At 37.9% G+C, this 21,908-nt stretch overlaps 1 protein-coding gene across 4 annotated transcripts in view; it reads left to right on the forward strand.

The window, feature by feature from the left end:
• The window catches only part of GALNT8 (polypeptide N-acetylgalactosaminyltransferase 8), an 87,987-nt gene that overhangs the window by 5,643 nt on the left and 60,436 nt on the right, over window positions 1-21,908 (forward strand). For all 4 annotated transcript variants that reach the window (XM_054444715.2, XM_054444714.1, XM_054444716.1 and 1 more), the window contains exon 3: window positions 17,123-17,289. In XM_054444715.2, the coding sequence (XP_054300690.1) occupies window positions 17,123-17,289 (167 nt within the window). The remainder of the gene's footprint in view (window positions 1-17,122; window positions 17,290-21,908) is intronic.

Here is a 21,908-nt window from a genome sequence, read left to right on the forward strand (position 1 = left end):
TTCACATACCATGCAATTTATTCATTTAAAGTGTACAATTTAATGTTTTTCAGTATATTCACGGAGTTATTTATCATTCCCACAATCAATTTTAAAGCATTTTCATCACTTTAAAAAGAAACGGCATTAGCAGGCCGTCCGCATTTTCCTACAACTTCCTCATCCATAGGCAACCACCGCTAATCTACTTTTTATCCTTATGGATTTGTCTGTTCCGGACCTTTTGTATTAATGGAATCATGTTATATGGGGTCTTTTGTGACTAACATTTTTCACTTATCACAGTGTTTTCAAGTATCATTCACATTATAACACATATCAATACTTCATTCCTTTTTATTGTCAAATAATATTTCATTGTCTGGATTATACCGCATTTCCTTTATCCATTCAGCAGGTGATGAACATTTGGATTGTTCCCACTTTTTGACCATTATGAATAATACTGCTATTATTCATAAGTATAAGTTTTCGTGTGAACAAATGTCTTCTTTTCTTGTAGGTGTACCCTATCGGTAGAATTGCTGGGCCATATGATAATTCTGTATTTAGCCTTTCAAAGAACTGCCAGGTGGTTTTCCAAAGTGACTCCATCATTTAACATTCCCTCAAGCAGTATATGAGAGTTCTGATTTTTCCACATACTCACTAACATTTGTTATTATTTTTCTTTTTAACTATAGCCATCCTAGTGGGTCTGAAGTGGTATCTCATTGTGATTTTGTTTTAAATTTCCCTGAGGCCTAATAATGTGGGACATCTTTTCATGTACTATTGGCCATATGTATGTCTTCTTTGGAGAAATGTCTATTTGGAGACATTCTTTTTTAAAAAAATTGGCTTATTTATCTTTTTATTATTGAGTTGCAAAGTACTTTATATATTCTAGATACAAATTCCTATCGGAAATATGACTTGTTAATGTTTTCTTTCATTGTGTAGATTGTCTGTTCACTTTCTTGATGGTCGTCTTTGAAACACAAGAGTTTTAAATCTTAATGATGTCCAATTTATCTATTTTCTCCTTGGTTGCTTGTACTTTTGGTGTTACATCTAAGAGACCATTGCTTGGTACAAGGTCGCAAAGGTTTACACCCATGTTTTCTTCTAAGAATTTTATAGTTTCCTTCGTAAATTTAGGTGTTTGGTCCATTTTAAATTAGTTTTTGTACATAATGTGACAAGGAGGGTCCAACTTCATTATTTTGTGTGTGGCTAGTCAGCTATCTTACTACCTTGGTTGAATAGACGACTCTTTCCACATCAGATTGTCCTGCCACCCTTCTTGAGATCAATTGGTGATAAATGTAAGGGTTTATTTCTGGATATCAATACTCTTTCGTTGCTGTACAGGCCTATCCTTATGCCAGGAACACATTGTCTTAACAATTGTAATTTTGTAGTACATTTTGAAATTGAAAATGTGAATCTTCCAACTTTCTTCTTCTTTCTCAAGACTGTTTTGTCTATTCTAGGACCTTGAATTTCCATATGAGTTTTAGGATTAGTTTGTCAATTTCTGCAAAGAAACCAGCAGGATTTTGACAGGGATTTCATTAACTCTGTAGATTTGCAGATCTGTAGATTTGTGGAGGACTTCATTTAAAAATTAGATCTTCCAATCCACGAATGTGAGAAATCTTTCCATTTTTTTAGGTCTTTAATTTCTTTCAACAATGTTTTGAGTTTTCACAGTTTAAGTTTTTTCACGTCTTTTGTTAAATTTATTCCTGGGTATTTGTCTTTTTGATGCTATTGGAAATGGAAATGTGACTGTTTTTAAAAATATTTTATTTTATTTAAATTGGCAAAATTGTCTGTCTTATCATGTGCCATATGATGTTTTGAAATGTATACACATCGTGGAATGGCTAATATATATCTAAATTAACATATGCATTACCTCACAGTTATGTTCAGTGAGAATACTTAACATCTAGTCTCTTAGCAATTTTCAAGAATACCACATATTGCTACTGACAATAGTCACCATGTCGTACAATACATCTCTTGAACTTATTGCTCCTATTTAACTGAAATTTGTATCCTTCAACCAACATCTCTCTAACCCCTCTTCGCCCAGCCCCCACCCTGGCTCCTGGTAACCACCTTTCATTCTACTCTCTTTCTGTGAGTTCAACTTTTTTAGATTCCACCTGTAAGTGAGATCATGTAGTATTTGTATTTCTGTTTCTTGCTTATTTTACTTAACATAATGTCCTCCACATTTATCCATGCTGTCACAAAAGACAGAATTTCCTTCTTTTTTGTGGCTGAATAGTATTCCATCTATTATGGAATAGTATTCCACTATTATGAATAATGCTCCAATGAAAATGGGAGTGCAGTCTCTCTTCAATATACTAATTCATTTCCTGTGGAGATATACCCAGTATAGGATTGCTAGATCATACAGTAGTTCCATTTTTAGTATTTGAGGAATCTCTATACTGTTTTCTTTATTGGGTATACTAATTTACATTCCCACTAACTGTGCAATGGTTCTATTTTTTCCACATTATCGTCAATACTTGTTATCTTTTATTTTTTGATAGTAGCCATTCTAACAGGGTGAGATGATAGTGCAATATGAGTTTAATTTGCATTTTCCCTGATGGTTAATGATATTGAACATTTTTTTCATAAAGCTCTTGGCCATTTATAGTCTTCTTTTGAGAAATGTTTGCTTAGGTCGTTTGCTGATTTTTATTTTTCTTGTTATTGAGTTGTTTCTGTTCCTTATATATTTTGGATATTAACTTCTTATTAAATATGTGGTTTGCAAATATTTTCTCTCATTCTGTAGGTTGTCTCTTCATTCTTTTGATTTTTTTCTTTGCTGTGTAGAAGCTTTTTAGTTTGATGTAATGCTATTTGTCTATTTTTGTTTTTGTTGCCTGTAGCTTTGGGGTCTTATCCAAAAAGTCATTGCCTAAACCAATGTCCTGGAAAATTTTCTCTATTTTCTTTATAGGAGTTTTACAGTTTCGGGTTTTATGTTTAAGTCTTTAATCTAGTTTCAGTTGATTTTGTATATGGTGTGAGATAGGGTTCAGTATTATTCTTTTTAAACGTGGGTATTCCATTTTCCCAACACCGTTTATTGAAGAGGCAGTCCTTTTTCCATTGCGTTTTCTTGACATCTTTGTTGAAAATCAGTTGCTTATAAATGTGTGGATTTATATCTATGTTCTATATTCTGTTCCACTACTCTATGTCTGTTTTTATGGCAGTATCATGCTGTTTTGATTACCATAGCTTAATATAGTATATTTTGAAGTCATGTAGTATAATGTCTCCAGCTTTCTTCTTTTGGCTAAAGATTGCTTTGGCTATTCAGGATAATTTATGGTTCCATTTAGAACTTTTAGAGTTGTTTTTTCTATCTGTAAAAAGTCTTTAGAATTTTGATAGGGATTGAATTCAATCTGTAGATCACTTTGGGAAGTATGAACATTTTAACAGTATTAATTCTTCCAACCCATGAACCTGAGATGATTAGATGATTTTTCTTTTTTTTTTTTTTTTTTTTTGAGACGGAGTCTCACTCTGTCGCCCAGGCCGGAGTGCAGTGGCGCGATCTCAGCTCACTGCAAGCTGGACTACAGGCGCCTGCCACCACGCCCGGCTAATTTTTTGTATTTTTAGTAGAGACGGGGTTTCACCGTTGTCTCGATCTCCTGACCTTGTGATCCGCCCGCCTCGGCCTCCCAAAGTGCTGGGATTACAAGCGTGAGCCACCGCCCCCAGCTTGAGATGATTTTTCATTTATTTGTGTTTCTTTAATTTCATTCACCAGTATTTTATAGTTTTCAATGTAGATCTCTTTCACCTCCTTGGTTAAATGTATTCATAAGTATTAAGTGTTTGTATAGCTATCATATATAGAATCGTTTGCTTGATTTCCTTTTTTGACAGTTTGCTGTTGGTGTATAGTAAGGCTACTGATTTTTGTATGTTGATTTTGCAGCTTTACTGAATTTGTTTATTAGTTTTAACCATTTTTAGTGGGTCCTTTAGGGCTTTATATATATAGATCATGTCATCTGCAAACAGGGGCAATCTACACTTCTTTTCCAATTTTGATGCCTTTTATTTCTTTCTCTTGCCCGATTGCTCTTGCTAGGACTTCTAATAGCATGTTGAATACGAATGTGAGAGTGAGCATTCTTGTCTTGTTCCTGACCTTAGAGGAAAAGCTCTCAATTTTTCCTCATTGAGTATGATGTTAGCTGTGGGTTTGTCATATGACCTTTATTGTGTTGAAGGTACAATTCCTCTGTACCTAATTAGTTGAGAGTTTTTATCATGAAAAAATGTTGAGTTTTTGTTAAGTGATTTTTCACATCTATTGAGATGATCATATGGTTTTTGTCCTTCATTCTGTTAATGTGGTTTATTACGTATACAGATTTGTGTATGTCGGACTATCTTTGCATCGCATCCCTGAAATAAATCTCACTTCATCATGGTAAGTAATCTTTTAAATGTGTATTCAGTTCAGTTTGCTAGTATTTTGTGTTTTGATGAGGATTTTTGCGTCAGCATTCATCAGGGATATTGGCCTGTAGTTTTCTCTCTTTTTTTTTTTTTTTTTTTTTTTTAGTCTTCTTCTCTGGTTTTGTTATCAGGGTAATATTGGGCTTATAAAATCAGTTTGAAAGTATTACCTACACTTCGATTTTTTGGAAGAGTTAGAGAAGGATTGGTATTATTAGTTCTTCTTTAAATGTTTGGTAGAATTCAGCAGTGAAGTCATCAGGTCCTGGGCTTGTCTTTTTTTTTTTTTTTGGAGACCGAGTCTCACACTGTCACCCAGGCTGGAGTGCAGTGGCACAGTCTTGGCTCACTGCAACCTTCACCCCTCAGGTTCAAGCGATTCTCGTGCCTCAGCCTGCTGAGTAGCTGGGCTTACAGGCACCTGCCACCACATCCAGCTAACTAATGTTTGTATTTTTAGTAGAGACAGGGTTTTACCATGTTGGCCAGGCTAATTTCGAACTCCTGACCTCAAGTGATCCACCCGTCTCAGCCTCCCAAAGTGTTGGAATTACAAGCATGAGCCACCACACAGCCCCTAGGCTTGTCTTTGATAGGAAATGTTTTATTGCTAATTCAATCTCCTTACTCATTATTGGTCTGTTCAGATTTTCTGTTTTTCATGATTTAATCTTGGTATGTTGTATGTGTCCATGATTTATCTATTTCTTATGGGTTGTACAATTTGTTGATGTATAATTGTTCATAAGCCTCTTATGACCCTTTATATTTCTGTTGTATCCGTTGTAATTTCTCCTTCTCATTTCTGATTTTACTTATTTGATTCTTCTTTTTTTCTTAGTCTAGATAAAGATTTGTCAATTTTGTTTGTCTTCTCAAAAAAGCAAGTCTTAGTTTTATGAATATTTTCTATTTTTTTTAGTCTCCATTGTATTTATTTTTGCTCTGATCTTTATTATTTACTCCTTCTACTAACTTTGAACTTAGTTTGTTCTTAGTTGTCTAGTTCCTTAAGGTCAAATTGTTTGTTCCATATATTTTTTTCTTTTTTTCATGTAGGCATTTATTCTGTAAGCTTGATTCTTAGAACTGCTTTTGCTGCATCCCATCAGTTTTGATAGGTTTCATTTTTATTTGTTCAATATTCTTTTAAATTTCCTTTTTATTTTCTTCATTGACCCACTGGTTGTTCAGGAGCATGTTATTTAATTTTTATATATTTGTAAATTATTCCAAATTCCTCCTGTTATTGATTTTTAGCTTTATACCATTGTGGTCAGAAAAGATACGTGATATGGTTTCAGTCTTCTTAAATTTGTTATGACTTGTTTTGTGGCCTAACATGTGATCTATCCTGGAGGATGTTCCTTGTGCACATGAGAAGAATGTGTATTCTGTTGTGGTTATTGGAATGCTCTGTGTGTTTGTTAGTCTATTTGGTCTAGAGTGTAGTTTAAGTCTGATGTTTCCTTATTGATTTTCTGCCTGGATAATATTCCCATTGCTGAAAGTAGGGTATTAAAGTTCCCTACTATTATTGTATATTTTAAATATATTAACATTTGCTTTTTATATATTAGGTGCTCCAATGTTGATTGTCTGTATATTTACAACGGTTGTATTCTCTTGCCAAATTAATCCCTGTATCATTATTAATGATATTCTTCGTCATGTTTTACAGTTTTTGGCGTAAAGTCTACTTTATCTAAATATGGCTATTCCTAATTGCTTTTGGTTTCCATTTACATGGAATATCATTTTCTAGTCCTTCACTTTCAATCTAGATGTGTCTTTAATGGTGATGTGAGTTTCTTATAAGCAGCATATAGTTGGGTCTTGTTTTCTTACCCATTTCGCCACTCTATGACTTTTGATTAAATAAAACCCACTTACATTCAAAGAAATTATTGATAGGTAAGGACTTTGTACTGCTATTTTGTTAATTGTTTTTCTGGTTTCTTTATTAGAACATTTGTTCCTTTCTTTCTTGCCATCATTCTTTGCGATTAAGTTGTTTTCTCTAGTGGCATGCTTTGATTCTTTACCTTTTATTTTTGTGTATCAATGATAAGTTTTTGCTTTGTGCTTACCATGAAGCTTACAAAAAGCATATTATTACAAAAAGTATATATAACAAACTATTTTAAGCTGATAGCAACTTAACTTTGATTGCAAAGAATCTCTACACTTTTACTCCACTCTCCCAATTTTTAATTTTTAATGTCATCATTTACATCTTACCAAATTATTAGAGCTATTGTTTTAATAGTTTTGTCTTTTAATCTTTATATTAAAGATGTAAGTAACTTATATACCATCATTACAATATTATTCTGAATTTGTGTATTTACTTGTATGAGCAAGTTTTATAGGTTCACATGTTTTCACATTACTAATCAAATGCCTTTTCTCTCAGCTTGAAGAACTCTCTTCAGCATTTGTTGTGAGACAAATCTGGTGGTAATTAACCCCCTTGGGTTTCATTTGTCTTTATCTATCCTTCATTGCTTAAGGATAGCTTTTCTGGGTACATGTAGTATTCTTGGTTGGCAGATGTGTTTTCCCCTTCATCACGTTTTGCTATTATTTATTTAAATAGGCTTTCTACCACTTTGTCTTTTTCTTCTCCTTTTTGAACTTTTATACTTCAAATATTTGCTCTTTTGATGCTATCCCATAAATTCAATGAGCTTTGTTTATTTTATACCTTTTATCATTATAACATTTTCTCCTTTAGTGCTAGTAACATTTTTGTCTTTATATCTATTTTGTTTGATATTAGCATAGCCAGTCTAGTTTTCTTACAGTTGCTGTTTACACAATGTATCATTTTCTATCCTTTTACTTTCAACCTATTTGTCTCTTTCAACCTAAAGTATGGTTCCTATAGACAGCATATAGTTGGATCTTTTAAAAAATGCAATCTGTCATTCTCTACCTTTTTTTTTTTTTTTTTTTGAGATGAAGTCTCACTCTGTTGCCCAGGCTGGAGTGCAGTGGTGCGATCTCAGCTCACTGCAAGCTCCGCTTCCTGGGTTCACGCCATTCTCCTGGCTCAGCCTCCCGAGTAGCTGGGACTACAGGCACCCACCACTGCGCCTGGCTAATTTTTTGTGTTTTTTAGTAGAGATGGGGTTTCACCGTGTTAGCCAGGATGGTTTCGATCTCCTGACCTCGTGATCCGCCCGCCTTGGCCTCCCAAAGTGCTGGGATTACAGGCATGAGCCACCGCGCCCAGCCTCTACCTTTTGATTGGATTGTTTAATTTGTTCACATTTAATGTTTTATTCATACAGTTGAATTTATTTCTGCTGTTCTATTTTTGTTTTTTAGTGTCTCATGCATTTTCCCTCTATCCATCTTTTACTTTTTCTTTTTTCCCATTAAGTGAATATTTTCTAATATAACTGTATAATTCTTTTAATGATTTTTCACTATATTTTTTGAACTTTTTTTAGTGGTTGTTTTAGGGCTTGTCACATACATTTTAACTTATCAGAATCTACTTAGAATTATAGTAACTTAATTTCAATGAGATATAAAAAGGTTATTAATATATTGCTCTACTTGCCCTTCCTCCTTTTTTACTGTTATTGTTACATGTTACATATATGTGTGGTAAAACTCCAGACTACATTATTATTATATAATTTTATGTCTATTAAAGAAAATGAGAAAAAGGAGAGGAAGTACTAATTATAGGCTTTATTATATTCACCTTCTTATTTTACATGTCTGATTCTGTACATTCGTTCCTGTGGATTCATTTTATTCTCTGGTGTCATTTCCTTAACACAGCTTTGTTCCCATTCACCGTTGTGTGCTGCTATTACCAAATATATTACATTATGATGTTATAGATTGAATTATACAATTATATAGAAATTGCTTTATGCAATTGCTTTTTACTTTTTAAATTAAGAGAGGAAAAGAGAAAGATATATATCTATACTGTCTTTTATAATTACATAATTACCTTTGCTGATATTTGTGTGTGTGTGTGTGTGTGTATGTGTGTATTTGAATTACTGTCTAAGGTCACTTGCTTTCAGCCTGAAGAGATTAGTATTTCTTGTAAGGTGGGTCTGCTAGCAACAAATAAATTATCTCAGCATTTGTTTATCTGTCAATGCCTTTATTTGAAAACTATAAGATAAAAAATGCTTGGTTGACAGTTTCATTTTTCTTCTGGCATTTTCAATATGCCATCTCATTGCTTTCTGACCTCTATTGTTTCTGATGAGATATCAACTGTTAATCTTATTGGCGTTCCCTTGTATGTGATAAGTCACTCTTTTTGTTTCTTTCAAGATTTTCTTTCTGTCTTTGGCTCTCAGCATTTGGATTACGTTGGGCCTGGGTGTGTATCTCTGCATTTGTTCTACTTGGAATTCATTGAGTTTCTTGGGTGTGCCTCAAAAATTTTTGAGAATGAATATATTTCTTTTGGGGATTATAAAGTGTATCATAGATTGCAGGCTCTTAGTACTAAGATCTTACAGCTGAATTGAGCAGACATCAAGTGAAAAAGAAACTGTGACCAGGAAATTACTTTCTCTTTATACTTTTAACCATCAGAACAAAATAATCCACATTCAAGATTCGACCTGTGATTCATGTAGTGCATGACAGTGGCTCAGTGTATGGTTTGATTGATGAATTGGTACTTTCCATCACATCACCCTAAAAATGATTCTCTGGCATCCCTGATTCTCTGAGTTAGAAGGAGGTAGGAGAGCCTTAAATGAAGAAGAGAAAACTACCTCTTTACCAAGGCCCATGTAGATTGCTTTACCTTGGATGTTTCGCCGTAAGGTATTTAGAGGAAACTTTAACCTAATTAGCTTGTGAAAGAAATGGTGAAACATTTCATCTTTCATGCCAACTCCAACTAACTGTTAGTGACTACCTGGAGTATTGTAGTGGGAAGACTTTTGAGTCTATATGGTCAAAGACATAAGTGCTATGATCTATTAGCAATGCCTGCCATTCACAAGGAAGTGGAAATGGTGGCAATTGTGTCAGTATTTGCCACTTGTGACCCGGGAAGCAAGTAGGACCTAATATATTTTCTCCAGGATCCACTGTATGATTTAGGTCTTGAGGCATGAGGATAATATGCAGGGATCAATTGGTAACCGAAGCTGCTTTGTTCTTAATTTTGGAGCATTTATGTTTAATTCCATAGAGATTAATTCATAAAACTGCTTCTTAAAAAGTTTTACTGTGGTGAAAACTCTGTATGAATCAAGTGCCCATGTATACCTTAATAATGTCTGAGTCACATCTGATACTTATAAACGAAGAGAGAACCTGTCTTCCCTGATGCCCATAAAAAGATCCATGTGGCTCAGACACATAAATTTCAGAGCTAAAGCATTCTGGAAACCTTTATGGTTGGAGTACTACAGATAGTTAACTCCATTGACTTTATTGAGAAATAAATCGTTTAGTGAATGAAAGCTGTCATGTAGAATCTTGAGTTTAGCATAGGCATTGTATGCTATTTAGTCCAGCTTCCTGCCAAGTGAGATGCCAAAGCAATTGTAGTTCCTAGGTTTCCTCAGCTTTGTGGATAGCTGTTTGATAACAGAAAGGTGCCAGCCCTGGCAGTTCTCGTGTTGTCATGTCCTCTCTCTACCTTTCGGAGACCAGAGAAAGGCTTCTCAGGAGAGTGTGCTATGTAATTGGAGAATGAGCCAGTCACTTAATTGAATTTGGATAGATATAAAATACCAACAAATGATTAAACAATTGAACACACAAAAAGGCACGGCTTCAATAATTAATCTCTAATAGGGAGCCCACCTGCTGTGAACAGGACCACCTACACAATTTGCAGAGCCCAGTGCAAAATGAAAATGAGGGACCTTCATTAAAAAATAATTAAGAATTTCAAGATGATAAAAGTAATGAATGAAATCAATAGGGGAGACCTACATGTGGGGTCCTGTGTGACTGTACAGGTTGCATACCATAAAGCTGGCCCTCCCAATGTAAAATATATTCTCACATTGGGATTTTCTAAGGGAAATTATGTGGCTGGCATAATTTGCCTTAGAAAATCCCAATGTAAGAATACATATTTTGCGATTGGTTAAAGCCTGTTTGCATGTATACAAATTAGTTTATGTGTTCCACACAGCAGTAGTTTCAGGCAAAATTGTGATATGAATAAAGTTTATCTTTCCAGCTGTAGCACATAGAACTTACCTTATCTGCTTATGCCATTGTTCTCTCCCATTGCTTGAGATGGTACACTGTGATTCTCTACTGGGAGGAGTGCTAGAGATCAGTTCCTCTAGATGTCATCCAACCAACAAATACTTTTTCAGTATCTTCTGCTGCACTGTTCAATATGATAGCTACTAGTCACATATGGCTACTGAAATGTAAATTAATTAAAATTATTTGCTTGAGGTGGTACACTGTGATTCTCTGCTGGGAGGAGTGGCTAGAGATCTGTTCCTCTAGATGTCATCCAACCAACAAATACTTCTTCAGTATCTTCTGCTGCACTGTTCAGTATGACAGCTACTAGTCACATATGGCTACTTAAATGTAAATTAATTAAAATTAAATTAAGCATTTAGGTTTTGGTTACATTAGCCATATTATAAGTGCTTGATAGGCACATGTGGCTAGTAGCTATTGTTATGTGTAGGATAGATATAAAACATTTCGTCATTGCAGAAAATTCTACTGGACAGTGCTGGTCTACACGTTCCAGGCCAGGTACTGGTGATGCAGGGAGGAGGGAGAGATTATTCTTTTGGAACCACGGGAGGCACATTTCCTACCTCTTTTGATTGATATACGGTGGATAAGAACATGTGGGTATGGATAAGAGAAGTGTTGTGAAAGCATTTAGAATGTAGCCAAGAATATGCAAAAGATGCACAGGAAACAGGGTAGAGGAAAGAAAATCTGAAGTCACTGATGTGATTATGTGGATTAGAGGAAAGAGAAGTTCAGCAGAATTTTAATCAGTCTTCAATTTAACATAATCACCTATTCTTACTCGAAATTAAATACAGATTTATTGTATAACCATCCCGTACCAGACATTAAACTGCCACTAGGCTTTAAAGAATTTAAAGTTCATCTCTGCCAGGCTCCTCTGCCTGTGCTTTAAATATTCATCATCCTCAGGCTTTAGTCCAAGGCTCCTTTCTACTGGTAGTTAAGGTGATTTTATCCACTTATGAATTCACCGCTTACATGGCAATGACTCCCAAATCCACAGGATTGTAATCCAGACTGTTCTTCTGAGGCTCCAGGGCCATATATGCAGTGACCTGCCAGGAAATTCCATGGTGTGACTCAGAGGCATCTCAGACTCCACATGGCCAAACCTAAGCTGATCCACTTCTTTTTCTCCCCTTATTGCTCCTAGCTCAGTGGATGTTGCCATTGTCCAAGTAATAATGACAACAAGAGCAAAAATAACCAGCAAAGTGGTAAGAATAGCAGATAACCTTTATGGAGCTTCTTTTATTCTGAGCACTTATGCACATTACCACATTTGAACCTCATAATAATACTATGATGTGAGGATTACTCCTTCTCCTACTATTACTACTAATACTACCGCTACTAACCACCACCACCCTCACCATCTTATAAATAAGGAAAGGAAGAGAAGCACAAAAAGATCATACAGATAGAAAGTGACAGCTGTGACTCGAGTGAACACAGGTCTTTCTGGAGACTCTGCTCCCACTCTTACTGTACCACCCTCTTACAGCATTGGTATCACTTGGGAGCCTGGAAGAAATTCAGGATTTCAGACCCCGCTCAGACCTACTGATGAGAGTTTGCACTTTAACAAGATCTCCAAGTGATTTGTGTGCGGGTATTGTTAGAATCTGAGAATTTTTTTGTGATCTAGTATTGCCCCTTCAACTTCTATCTGCCCGCCACATTTGAATAATGAATGAGATGAGGAAATCAGATTGAAAGCATCTTCCTTTTGCTCCTTTCTTTCTCCAGGGTTGGCCTTAGGTGAGGTCTTCACACCTTCCCACCTGTATTATGGCATCCACATGTGGCTGATTACCTTCTGTTGTCCTCATGGCAGCCAGAATGGTTTCTTTAAAATGTTAATTTGATCATACCAATCCTTTGCTTAAAATCCTTTAGTCCCTCTAGGATGAAGTCCAATCTTCCTAGCTTTGAATGTCCAGTCCCTCTGGTCTGTCCATCCTCATATCTCTTGGCACTACTACTAAGCAGGGCAGTTCTCCAAGGAGCGTGTGCTTTTTTGTGTCCCTGGCATTCACCTGCATTTTGGCTTTTGCCTAAAATTCCCTTGCAATTTCAGAGGCTGCAATTTAAATGCCTGCCAACATACATGTTGTGAGCATTTTGGGTGAGGGCGATGGTGAACGGGTGAACAGCGAGCTACACTGTGAGTAACTGCAGCAACCCTGGCTCTGGACAGAGCAGGGGCTATCTCCTGGAAAAGTGGTTGCAGTGAGATAAATATTTGCTTTGTCAGAGAGACAAGAAATCTGGATTTGTATGTTGGCAACTACTTGAAGTTTTTAAAAAATGTGTGGATTGAGGCTTCCTTCCAGAATGGCAAAGTGTTGAGTGCAACATTTTCTTTCCCTAGCAAAACAACTATTTGACTGGAGAAAATTATAATTATTTAAATTTTTTTACAAACTGTCCTAAGGAAATATGCAAATGGAAAAACATTCTTTCAAGAAAATCTACTAAATATCCTTCAGAACAGCAGGAGTCTGTGGCATTGGAGCCATGACTTGTTCCCCCCACCCACCGTCAGCACTGTCTTATGGAAACTTCTCAAGGTTATCTGCTCTGGTGGCTGTGGTCAAGAAGGGGGCTCCCTGTCGCTGCAGGTCCTAGCATACATAGGTCCTTGGTATCACCCCAGGAAGGGCAGGCCACCCACATTTCACGCCTTCTCCTTCCTCCGCTAGGAATGCAAAAGCTCTATACCTAGTGGAGGTGATTGAGAGAGACAATTGTGACTCCCTTCTTCTACTTTGCCTCTACTCATAGGGTGAAATTTCAACTCCAGGTGCATGAGTCCAAGAACACGGGGCTCCAGTTGCCCCTTCTCCAACTTGCTGTCAGAGTGGAAGTTCCATACCAGAATGCACAAGCTAGGAAGACCAGGAGCTCCAGGGGGCCACCTCCTTCCCCCCAGCCCACGTCTACCTGTAGAGCAGGGTGTCATTCTAGAAGTGGGCTTCTGTCTCCTCCTCCCGCTTCTGTGCAGTGGTGCACAAGTTCTGTTCAGGAGGAAAGACAGGATGAAAACCTCCCCAGCTGTATTTAAGGGACTGACCTCATTTAGAAGAGAGGGTAAAGAATTCCAGCTCAATGATGTTGTCTGAAACAATAGAGATCTTGGTGGAGAAAATTAAGGAGTATGCTCATAGCTCCATAATACTAGTAGCAACAAGCAAAATGGCAGAACAACCAGAAATTTAACAGGAAGAATCAGGGAAAAAGATTGCCAAGAAGAGCCCTCCTTGGATCACACTTATCTCTGGGTCGTCTAGAAGTTTGTGTGCCAGCCCCAGGCTGAACCTGCTCAGGAACAGCAAGAGTAGAATGAGGGGAAGACTGAAAATCATTTGCCAACCAGAACACAGATCCATCAGAAAACAGCTGAAGCCCCACCAGCACTAGGGGCTTAAGCCCAACCTCTGAACAAATACTGCTTGAACAATAAACTACTCTGACTCAGAGGCAACTACTAGGAAGCCAGGATTAAAAATAAAATCATGCACGTCCCTGGTAATCTGGAAGACTATGTGCATACCTAAGGCTGTGCTCTCTCAGGAGTTATCACAGAGAAAAAAATCCAAGCTACCGGTATGTGGGTCAAAATGTAAACTCCTTGAACTGTGATCGCAGCCCCCATATATCCAGGAATCTAATGCCACATATATCCAGGAATCTAATCAACCAAGGAGTTTTAACCCAATCTTTGATGAATAAGTGGCTTATGATGACCCAGAAGCAACCCCTAGATAGCCAGGCTAAAAGAGAAAAACAAGAAAAGAAAAAAAAAAATCAAGATCATGAGCATTAAAGGCTGAACACTGCAAGAGAAATAGATTTTGTAGACTTTGCAAATTAGTTTAACTAAGTTACCAATTGAATAAATAAACAACCGAGCAAATTGCAATGACATCTACTCCTCGGTTACATACAGAGTTACTAGATGCTTTGTCTAAAATGATAAGTTTTTAATAAGAAATTATGAGACATACAAAGATACAGGAAAGAGTAATAACTCGTGCACAAGAGAAAACAAAGCAACAGACTTTAGAAGGGGCCCAGATATTGGACTTATCTGATAATGACTTCAAAGACATCATTATAAATATATTCAAAGCACTAAAGTTAGCCATGTCTAAAGCATTAAAGGAAGGTTATAATGACAATGTCTCATCAAATAGAAACTATCAATAAAGACTTATACATTATAAAAAGGTGCCGTATGATCCTTCTAAAACTGAAAAGTACAATAATAAAAATGAAGAGTTTGACTTTCATTTTCTGGTCTTGGCTTTTAAGGAGCTTAGAAGTCCCCACTATATCTTAACAACAAGTAAAAAGCTGAAAAAATGGAAAAATAAACTCTTCTCAGCTCTTTTAGAGAAGTGACATGGCAGGGCAAACTGCTCCCCACAAAATTGGAGAGACAGACAGGTGGATACAGAGAATCACAACTTTACCGGAGCAGAAACCCTGGGAACCAGTGCTAGGATAGGAAAACCTGAATTGTAAATTGGTGAATTGTGGACAAGTCTGAGAATTAAACACTCCAGGGAGACCCAGTCATAGGGCTTCTACACCTGTGTACATTTTACCCCCAGGACCTCTACCAGATCCTCACAGTAAATATCAGAGAAAAATCTCCTCCTGCCTCTGGGAGGGAAAAGGGAAGAGGTGAAAAGGAATCATTTTGAATCACTTTGGCATATTTTGAAATTTGCCAGATTATTCTGTTTTTCTTAACAAGGTCCGCCCGAAAGAGAAACTATTTTACCAGAGCCTAACCTGCTGGAGTTTTATGATAGCCTAACTGCTGTGGTTTGAATGTTTGTCTTCTCTGAAACTCATGTTAAAATGTATTTGCCATTGCAACAGTATTGGGAGGTGGGACATTGAAGAGGTGTTTAGGTCATGAAGGCTCTGCTCTGGTGAATAGGCAAATGGCTCTTACCACATCATTATCATGAGAGGGGGTTTGTTATCATGGGACTGGGCTCTTGTTCTTTTCATCCTCTCTTTGTTCATTCTGCCATGTGATACCTTCTACCATGTTATAATGCAGCATGAAGCCCCTCACCAGAGGCCAGCACCTTGATGTTAGACTTACTAGCCTCCAGAACCAGGAGCCAATAAATTTCTGTTCATTATAAGTTACCCAGTCTCAGGTATACTGTTACAACTGCACAAAATGGACTAAGACACTAACCTACCTGGGAGAAGGGGAACATTCAACTCCAGCTTGCTTTAGCTTTCTACATGGTGGAATGAAAATACCCAACTTTAGCTCCCTCTATCCTTTTACATGGGGAAAAAATATACACTTAAATTTATGATCAACTGATTCTTGACAAGGGTGCCAAGACAATGCAATGGGAGAGAGAATAGTCTCTTCAACAAATGGGTGCTGAGACAAGTGGATATCTAGATGCAAAATAATAAAGTTGGATCCCTCATCACACCATACACGAATATTAACACAAAATGGTCATAGATGTAAATATAAGAGGTAAAACTATAAAACTCTTAGAAAAAAATGACAGCAAATCTTGGGAGATAGGGGTTGGCAAGAGTTTCTTAGGTATGACACCAAAAGCATAGGTGAAACAAGATTGAAAGTTGAACTTTATCAAAACTAACTTTGTTTTTCCTGAAATAATACCATCAAGAAAGTGCAAAGACTGCCCATGGAGTGGGAGAAAATATTTGCAAACCATATATCTGATAAGAAGTCTAGAATATATAAAGAATGCTTATAAAACTCAATAATAAAGAAATTAAAAATGGGCAAACATATAGAAAAAACTTTTGGAGCTGATAGATAACGTTTATTACCTTGATTATGATATTGTGGGTGCATGCATATGTGCAGTTTTTATATATCAATTAAACCCCAAAAAAGCTATAAAAAGGGTAAACCAGTGCCTACCATATGGTAAGTATTTAGTAAATATAGGCTAGTTTGCCACCTGTCTCTGGTGGTGAAGTACAGGGTGTGTTAAAGGTGACTGGGGTCTGAGAACATGGGAAAAGGGCTGTGGCAATGACAAAAAGAAGGCTGCCAGCAAGGAAACTAATCCGGGTGTAGAAGAGGAAGGGGAATTCCTTTTGAAGTATGTTGAATGTTCAAATGGAAACATCTAGCAAAGATTAATAAAAAAAGATTTTATCCCCATAACAGGAGAATTTTGGATAAATGAATATAAAATCTTGCTACTGTGATAAGCCACTAAGAGTTTTGCTTTCCAGTGAGTTTGAGGGGTCGAAGAATTGGTCGATATAACATCATACAGAGTGAAAGGAAAGATTGGATAGCAGTGTTTAAGTAATTTAAAAAAAATGTTATAAAAATGGTCTCTCATAGATGTCTTCGGAAGACATACCCTTCCCAACTCCCATCCCTCAGTGTCATTCTCATATTTGTGAATGAAGCTCTGTCCATTATACAACGGGCCATCACCAATATCATCAACCGGACACCCTCTCGATTGCTGAAGGAAATCATCTTGGTGGATGATTTCAGCTCAAATGGTGAGCAATGTGATCAAAGAATAATTGTAAAAATGACCACTTATCATCTGTGCTTGGCTGGAAAGAGGTTTTGGCTTAGAGTTTAGGACACCTTGGGTTTCTCATGTAGGGAAAATAAAAAGATCATTTGTTGAGGGTCTATTTGTGCTAGCCACATTTAATCTTCACAAAGTCAAGACAGAGGATAATTATCTCTACATGGATGAGGAAACTGAGACACAAAGAGATCACACAGTGTGCTTAAATTGGACTGCAAGCCAGTGGCAGAGGTAGGAGTTAGGCCAGGAGCGTGTACCTCCAAATCTACCTGTGCTTCTCTCTTTTTTTTTTTTTTTTTGAGATGGAGTCTTGGTCTGTCGCTCAGGCTGGAGTGCAGTGGTGGGATCTCGGCTCACTGCAAGCTCTGCCTACCGGGTCCACGTCATTCTCCTGCCTCAGCCTCCAGAGTAGCTGGGACTACAGGCACCCACCACCTCGCCCGGCTTCTTTTTTTGTATTTTTAGTAGAGACGGGGTTTCACCATGTTAACCAGGATGGTCTCGATCTCCTGACTTCGTGATCCGCCTGCCTCGGCCTCTGAAAGTGCTGAGATTACCGGCGTGAGCCACTGTGCCCGGCCACCTGTGCCCCTCTTACGTGCCATGAAGAAGCCTGGGGGGTGAAGCGGAGTCTAGAGAAGGACTCCAGATACCAGGAAGGGACTTAGAGTTGCTCCTTATGAGGAACAGACCACTCGCCGGGTCATTAAGCCTGGAGAAAAGAGAGATTTGGGTGCTGACTCTTCACAGTGGCAACAGCTCTTGCCCACAGGGTACCTGTGTCCCAAGTCTAGCCCACCCAAGGAAGAGATGTGGAAGATAACAGACTTGAGTCCTTACTTTCTGAGTTCATAATCCCGGCTTCTCCTTTGTAAGTGTTATGTCCTTGGGTAACTAAACGTCTTCATATTCTGATTTTCTTATACACAAAATATGGATGTTGATAATAATAACCATTTTATGAACTATAGTGAGAATTAAATGAGATCATAATGGCAGCTAACATTGCTTGTTCTAAGCACCTTACATGTGTTAACTTTTTTTTTTTGAGACGGAGTTTCGCTCTTGTCGCCCAGGCTGGAGTGCAGTGGCGGGATCTCAGCGCACTGCAACCTCCACCTCCCGGGTTCAAGCGATTCTTCTGCCTCAGCCTCTTGAGTACCTGGGATTATAGGAGTGTGCCACCACACCCAGCTAATTTTTGTATTTTTAGTAGAGATGGAGTTTCACCATGTTGGCTAAGCTGGCCTTGAACTCCTGACCTCAGATGGTTTTCCCGCCTCGGCCTCTCAAAGTGCTGGGATTACAGGCGTGAGCCACAGCGCCCAGTCATGTTAACTATTTTAATCATTACAACAACCCTATGAGGAAGGAATCACTTTTTGACGCATTGCGTAGATGTGCAAAACTAAGGCATAGACTGATCAAGGAACTTGTTCAACATCCTACAGCTGGTAAGTGACAGAATTGAGATTTGACCATAAACTTCAGAGTCCAGAGCCCTGGTTCTAACCACTGTGTTCTCTTTATAATACATGAATTATGTAAAGCATTTTGCACATGGTAGCCTCTCAGCAATTGTTGGCTCTTAGTTTTATTAATTTTGTGCAACAAATAAAAGAGAGTAGAATTAAGTTACAAAAACTTAGAGGTTTGGTCTAGCAGTAAGGAAGAATTTCTTGACTATAAGGGCTATGAAGTGGAAGCTCATTGGAGGCAGAATATGTTCCTTCTCTGAGGATCTTTAAGTACCAGATAGGTTATTGTACCTTCAACCTGTCTCTCAGGAGAGAGAGCAAACAAAATGACTGCTTAAACCTTCTTTTTTAGACTTCCACACAAAATACTTATATTCATCCTTTGCATACCTTCCTTTTTTTTTATTTCCAATGTAACTAAACAAAAAATAAGGTACAATTTTTAGAGCAAAATTCCACTGAAAACCAAAGAAACGAGACTGGTTTCATTCATTTCTGGGCATGGAGACTGGTACTGAGTTGCACACCTGGTTTTCCGAGCCAAAAATAGGAGCATGATTAGGAAGACCTCTGCCTTGGACTTCTGAAAACACTCTGGCTCTGCTCCCTGCCTGAGACAACCTCAGGCAAGTCCCCTCACCTCTTTGGGACTCAGGGTCTTCATGAGGCAAACACAAGAGTTGAGCTGGAATACTGTGAAAGATATCTTTTTCTGTGAAAAAAAAAAAGTCAATACTATACTCTGTGGCCTATATGCTATGTTCCATGGGTTGTAGATAAGACTTAATTCAGGATTTTTTCCTGTGGAACAATAAAATAAAAAAATACAAGGTTACAAACACAGGGTAGACACATAAAGAAAAACCAAAGCTTTCTTATTGTTCTAAGCTGCACTCCAATATAACACATTCCTCTCATTTAGGTCTGAAACCTACATTTGTTTTCCACAGAGATGATTTGTTTGGATGGTCACAGAAAAGGGGACTGTCAGCCAATCTTTGGTGTTACAGGGACAGGAATTAGAGAGTCTCTGTCATTAACCATGAAAACACCAGCCAAATTGAGCCTACACTGAGCATAACTCAAATACCTGTTTTATGTTAAACAGGAGGATAAATGGAAGTCTCTACCATGCCTAGCAAAAGAGAAACTCACTATCCATGTGAATCTGGGGGCAAGTGACTCAACCACTTCTCACCTCAGTTTCTGCATCTGTAACATCAGGAAATAATGGTGCCTACCTGATAGGATCACTTTTGGGATTAAATAATATGTGTAAAGGCCTCAGGAGAGAGCCTGTTCCCATTACATGCTAGCTAGTGTTCTGCTCCTTGCCTGTCTCAGTATTATTTGTAGTACTTTTGAAATGCCACAACCTGGTGCCAGAGGTTTGCCTCCTTTCTGTCTTTCCCTAGATGTTAAGCTTTATTCACATCACTCAAATATTATGAGCTTAAATGTTAAATGTCACTCAAATGTTAGATGAGGTGTAAGCTTTTTAAAAATTATATCAAGGTAGGTGGAATGCTGTATTTTCTCCCTAATTTTAGGAAAATTTCACAATCAACAACTACATGTTGAATTTCTACCCGTGTGCCAGGCACTGGACAGGAAAGAGGATATCAGAGAGTTCAAGTTTCCGTCTTAATTAATGAGGCAAGACACATCTGTGGAAAGATACCTCAATGTGTGAAGAATAATGTGACAAACCGAGTGAACTGTCAGTGAGCGAAAGAAAGCACGGTGTGGGGGTGGGGGGTGTGATGATCTAAGGAGGGTTCCTGATGGAGGCAGGCTTGGATTGGGACTTGAAGGCTTCATAGGATTTGAGACAGCAGAGAAAACGAGGGAAGACTGGGAAACTGGGTTGGGGTGGAGAACTAGGGAGTGCCGAAAGAATGGTGTGAACAAAAATGAGGAATCCAGAAGCACCCTGAGCTGACCAGCTTGGGATGACAGGTTTTGGGGAGGAGACCAGTAGGAGGGCAAAGCTGGGAAGGGAGCATAGGTTGTCTCAGAGAACCGGCTGAGGAGTCCTTAATTTTTGTGCTATATGATAGGCATTATTTTTCAGGAAGTGACTCAGAATCTATGGCTCATAAAAATTTGGAGTTGGAAGGGTCCTGACTATTTGGTACTTTTCTTGAATTTTTTTAATTTTTTTTTTTTTTCTAAAAAAGAGACAGAGTCTCACTCTGTTGCCCAGGCTGGTCTCAATCTCTTGGGCTTAAGCACTCCTCTGCCTCGGGCTCCCAAAGTGCTGGGATTACAGGCATGAGCCACCATGCCCACTATGGTACTTTTCTTTAAGTTGAGGAAACAGACATATCCAATGGGAAGTGATGCAGAATGATGTAGTGACTGAATTAGAATCTAGATATTCAGGTTCAATGGTACCTCCTGTGGATTACTGACTAAAAGTAGTGCCTGGGTAAGTGTACAGACTGGCAACTTTGGCTACCCCAGCTTACTCCCAGAGGAAGCAAACAGCCTTAGACGTACTGGCCCTGCTTAGCACCTTCAATAATTGAGACAATTACTCTTGAGGGCAGCAGATCTAAAATGGGGTAAATTTTACTGCCATAGTCACTTAGGTGTTGATTCCAGGTCTTGATCACTCTAGGTCTCACAAATATGCTCTTCTTTTGAGAGAGGAACCAGCAAGAATCTCGTTCCTTGGCTATGGGGAGAGAGGAGAGGGAGGGAGGACTTGATAAACCCAACCAGGTACTCACAGAGTTCTTGAGACACTGTGTTCTGGTGGCTAAACACAGCACAGGTTCACATCCAGGGCATCCCACTTACTAGATATGTGACTTGGAAAAGTTTTTAAAACTCTTTGTGCCTCAGTTTCTTTATCTGTAAAGTGGGGATATTGTAGTGCCTACCGCATGAGATACTTTCAGAATTAACTGAATTAATTTTATCAACGAGTAACTCAGAGTCATTTGGTTAGATATTTTGCATACTGCTCAGTGATTTGCATGGAGGTTGTTTACTTGCATGTGAGGAAGTCAGCAGTAGGCTGACTGAGGCCAAGAACAAAGCCATAGACAAGCTTTATTAAAAGAGAGGGAAGAAAACTACCTGTAAACAATCTGGG

Source organism: Pongo pygmaeus, chromosome 10 (genome assembly GCF_028885625.2).
Source record: "Pongo pygmaeus isolate AG05252 chromosome 10, NHGRI_mPonPyg2-v2.0_pri, whole genome shotgun sequence".
Classification (NCBI taxonomy): Eukaryota; Metazoa; Chordata; class Mammalia; order Primates; family Hominidae; genus Pongo; species Pongo pygmaeus.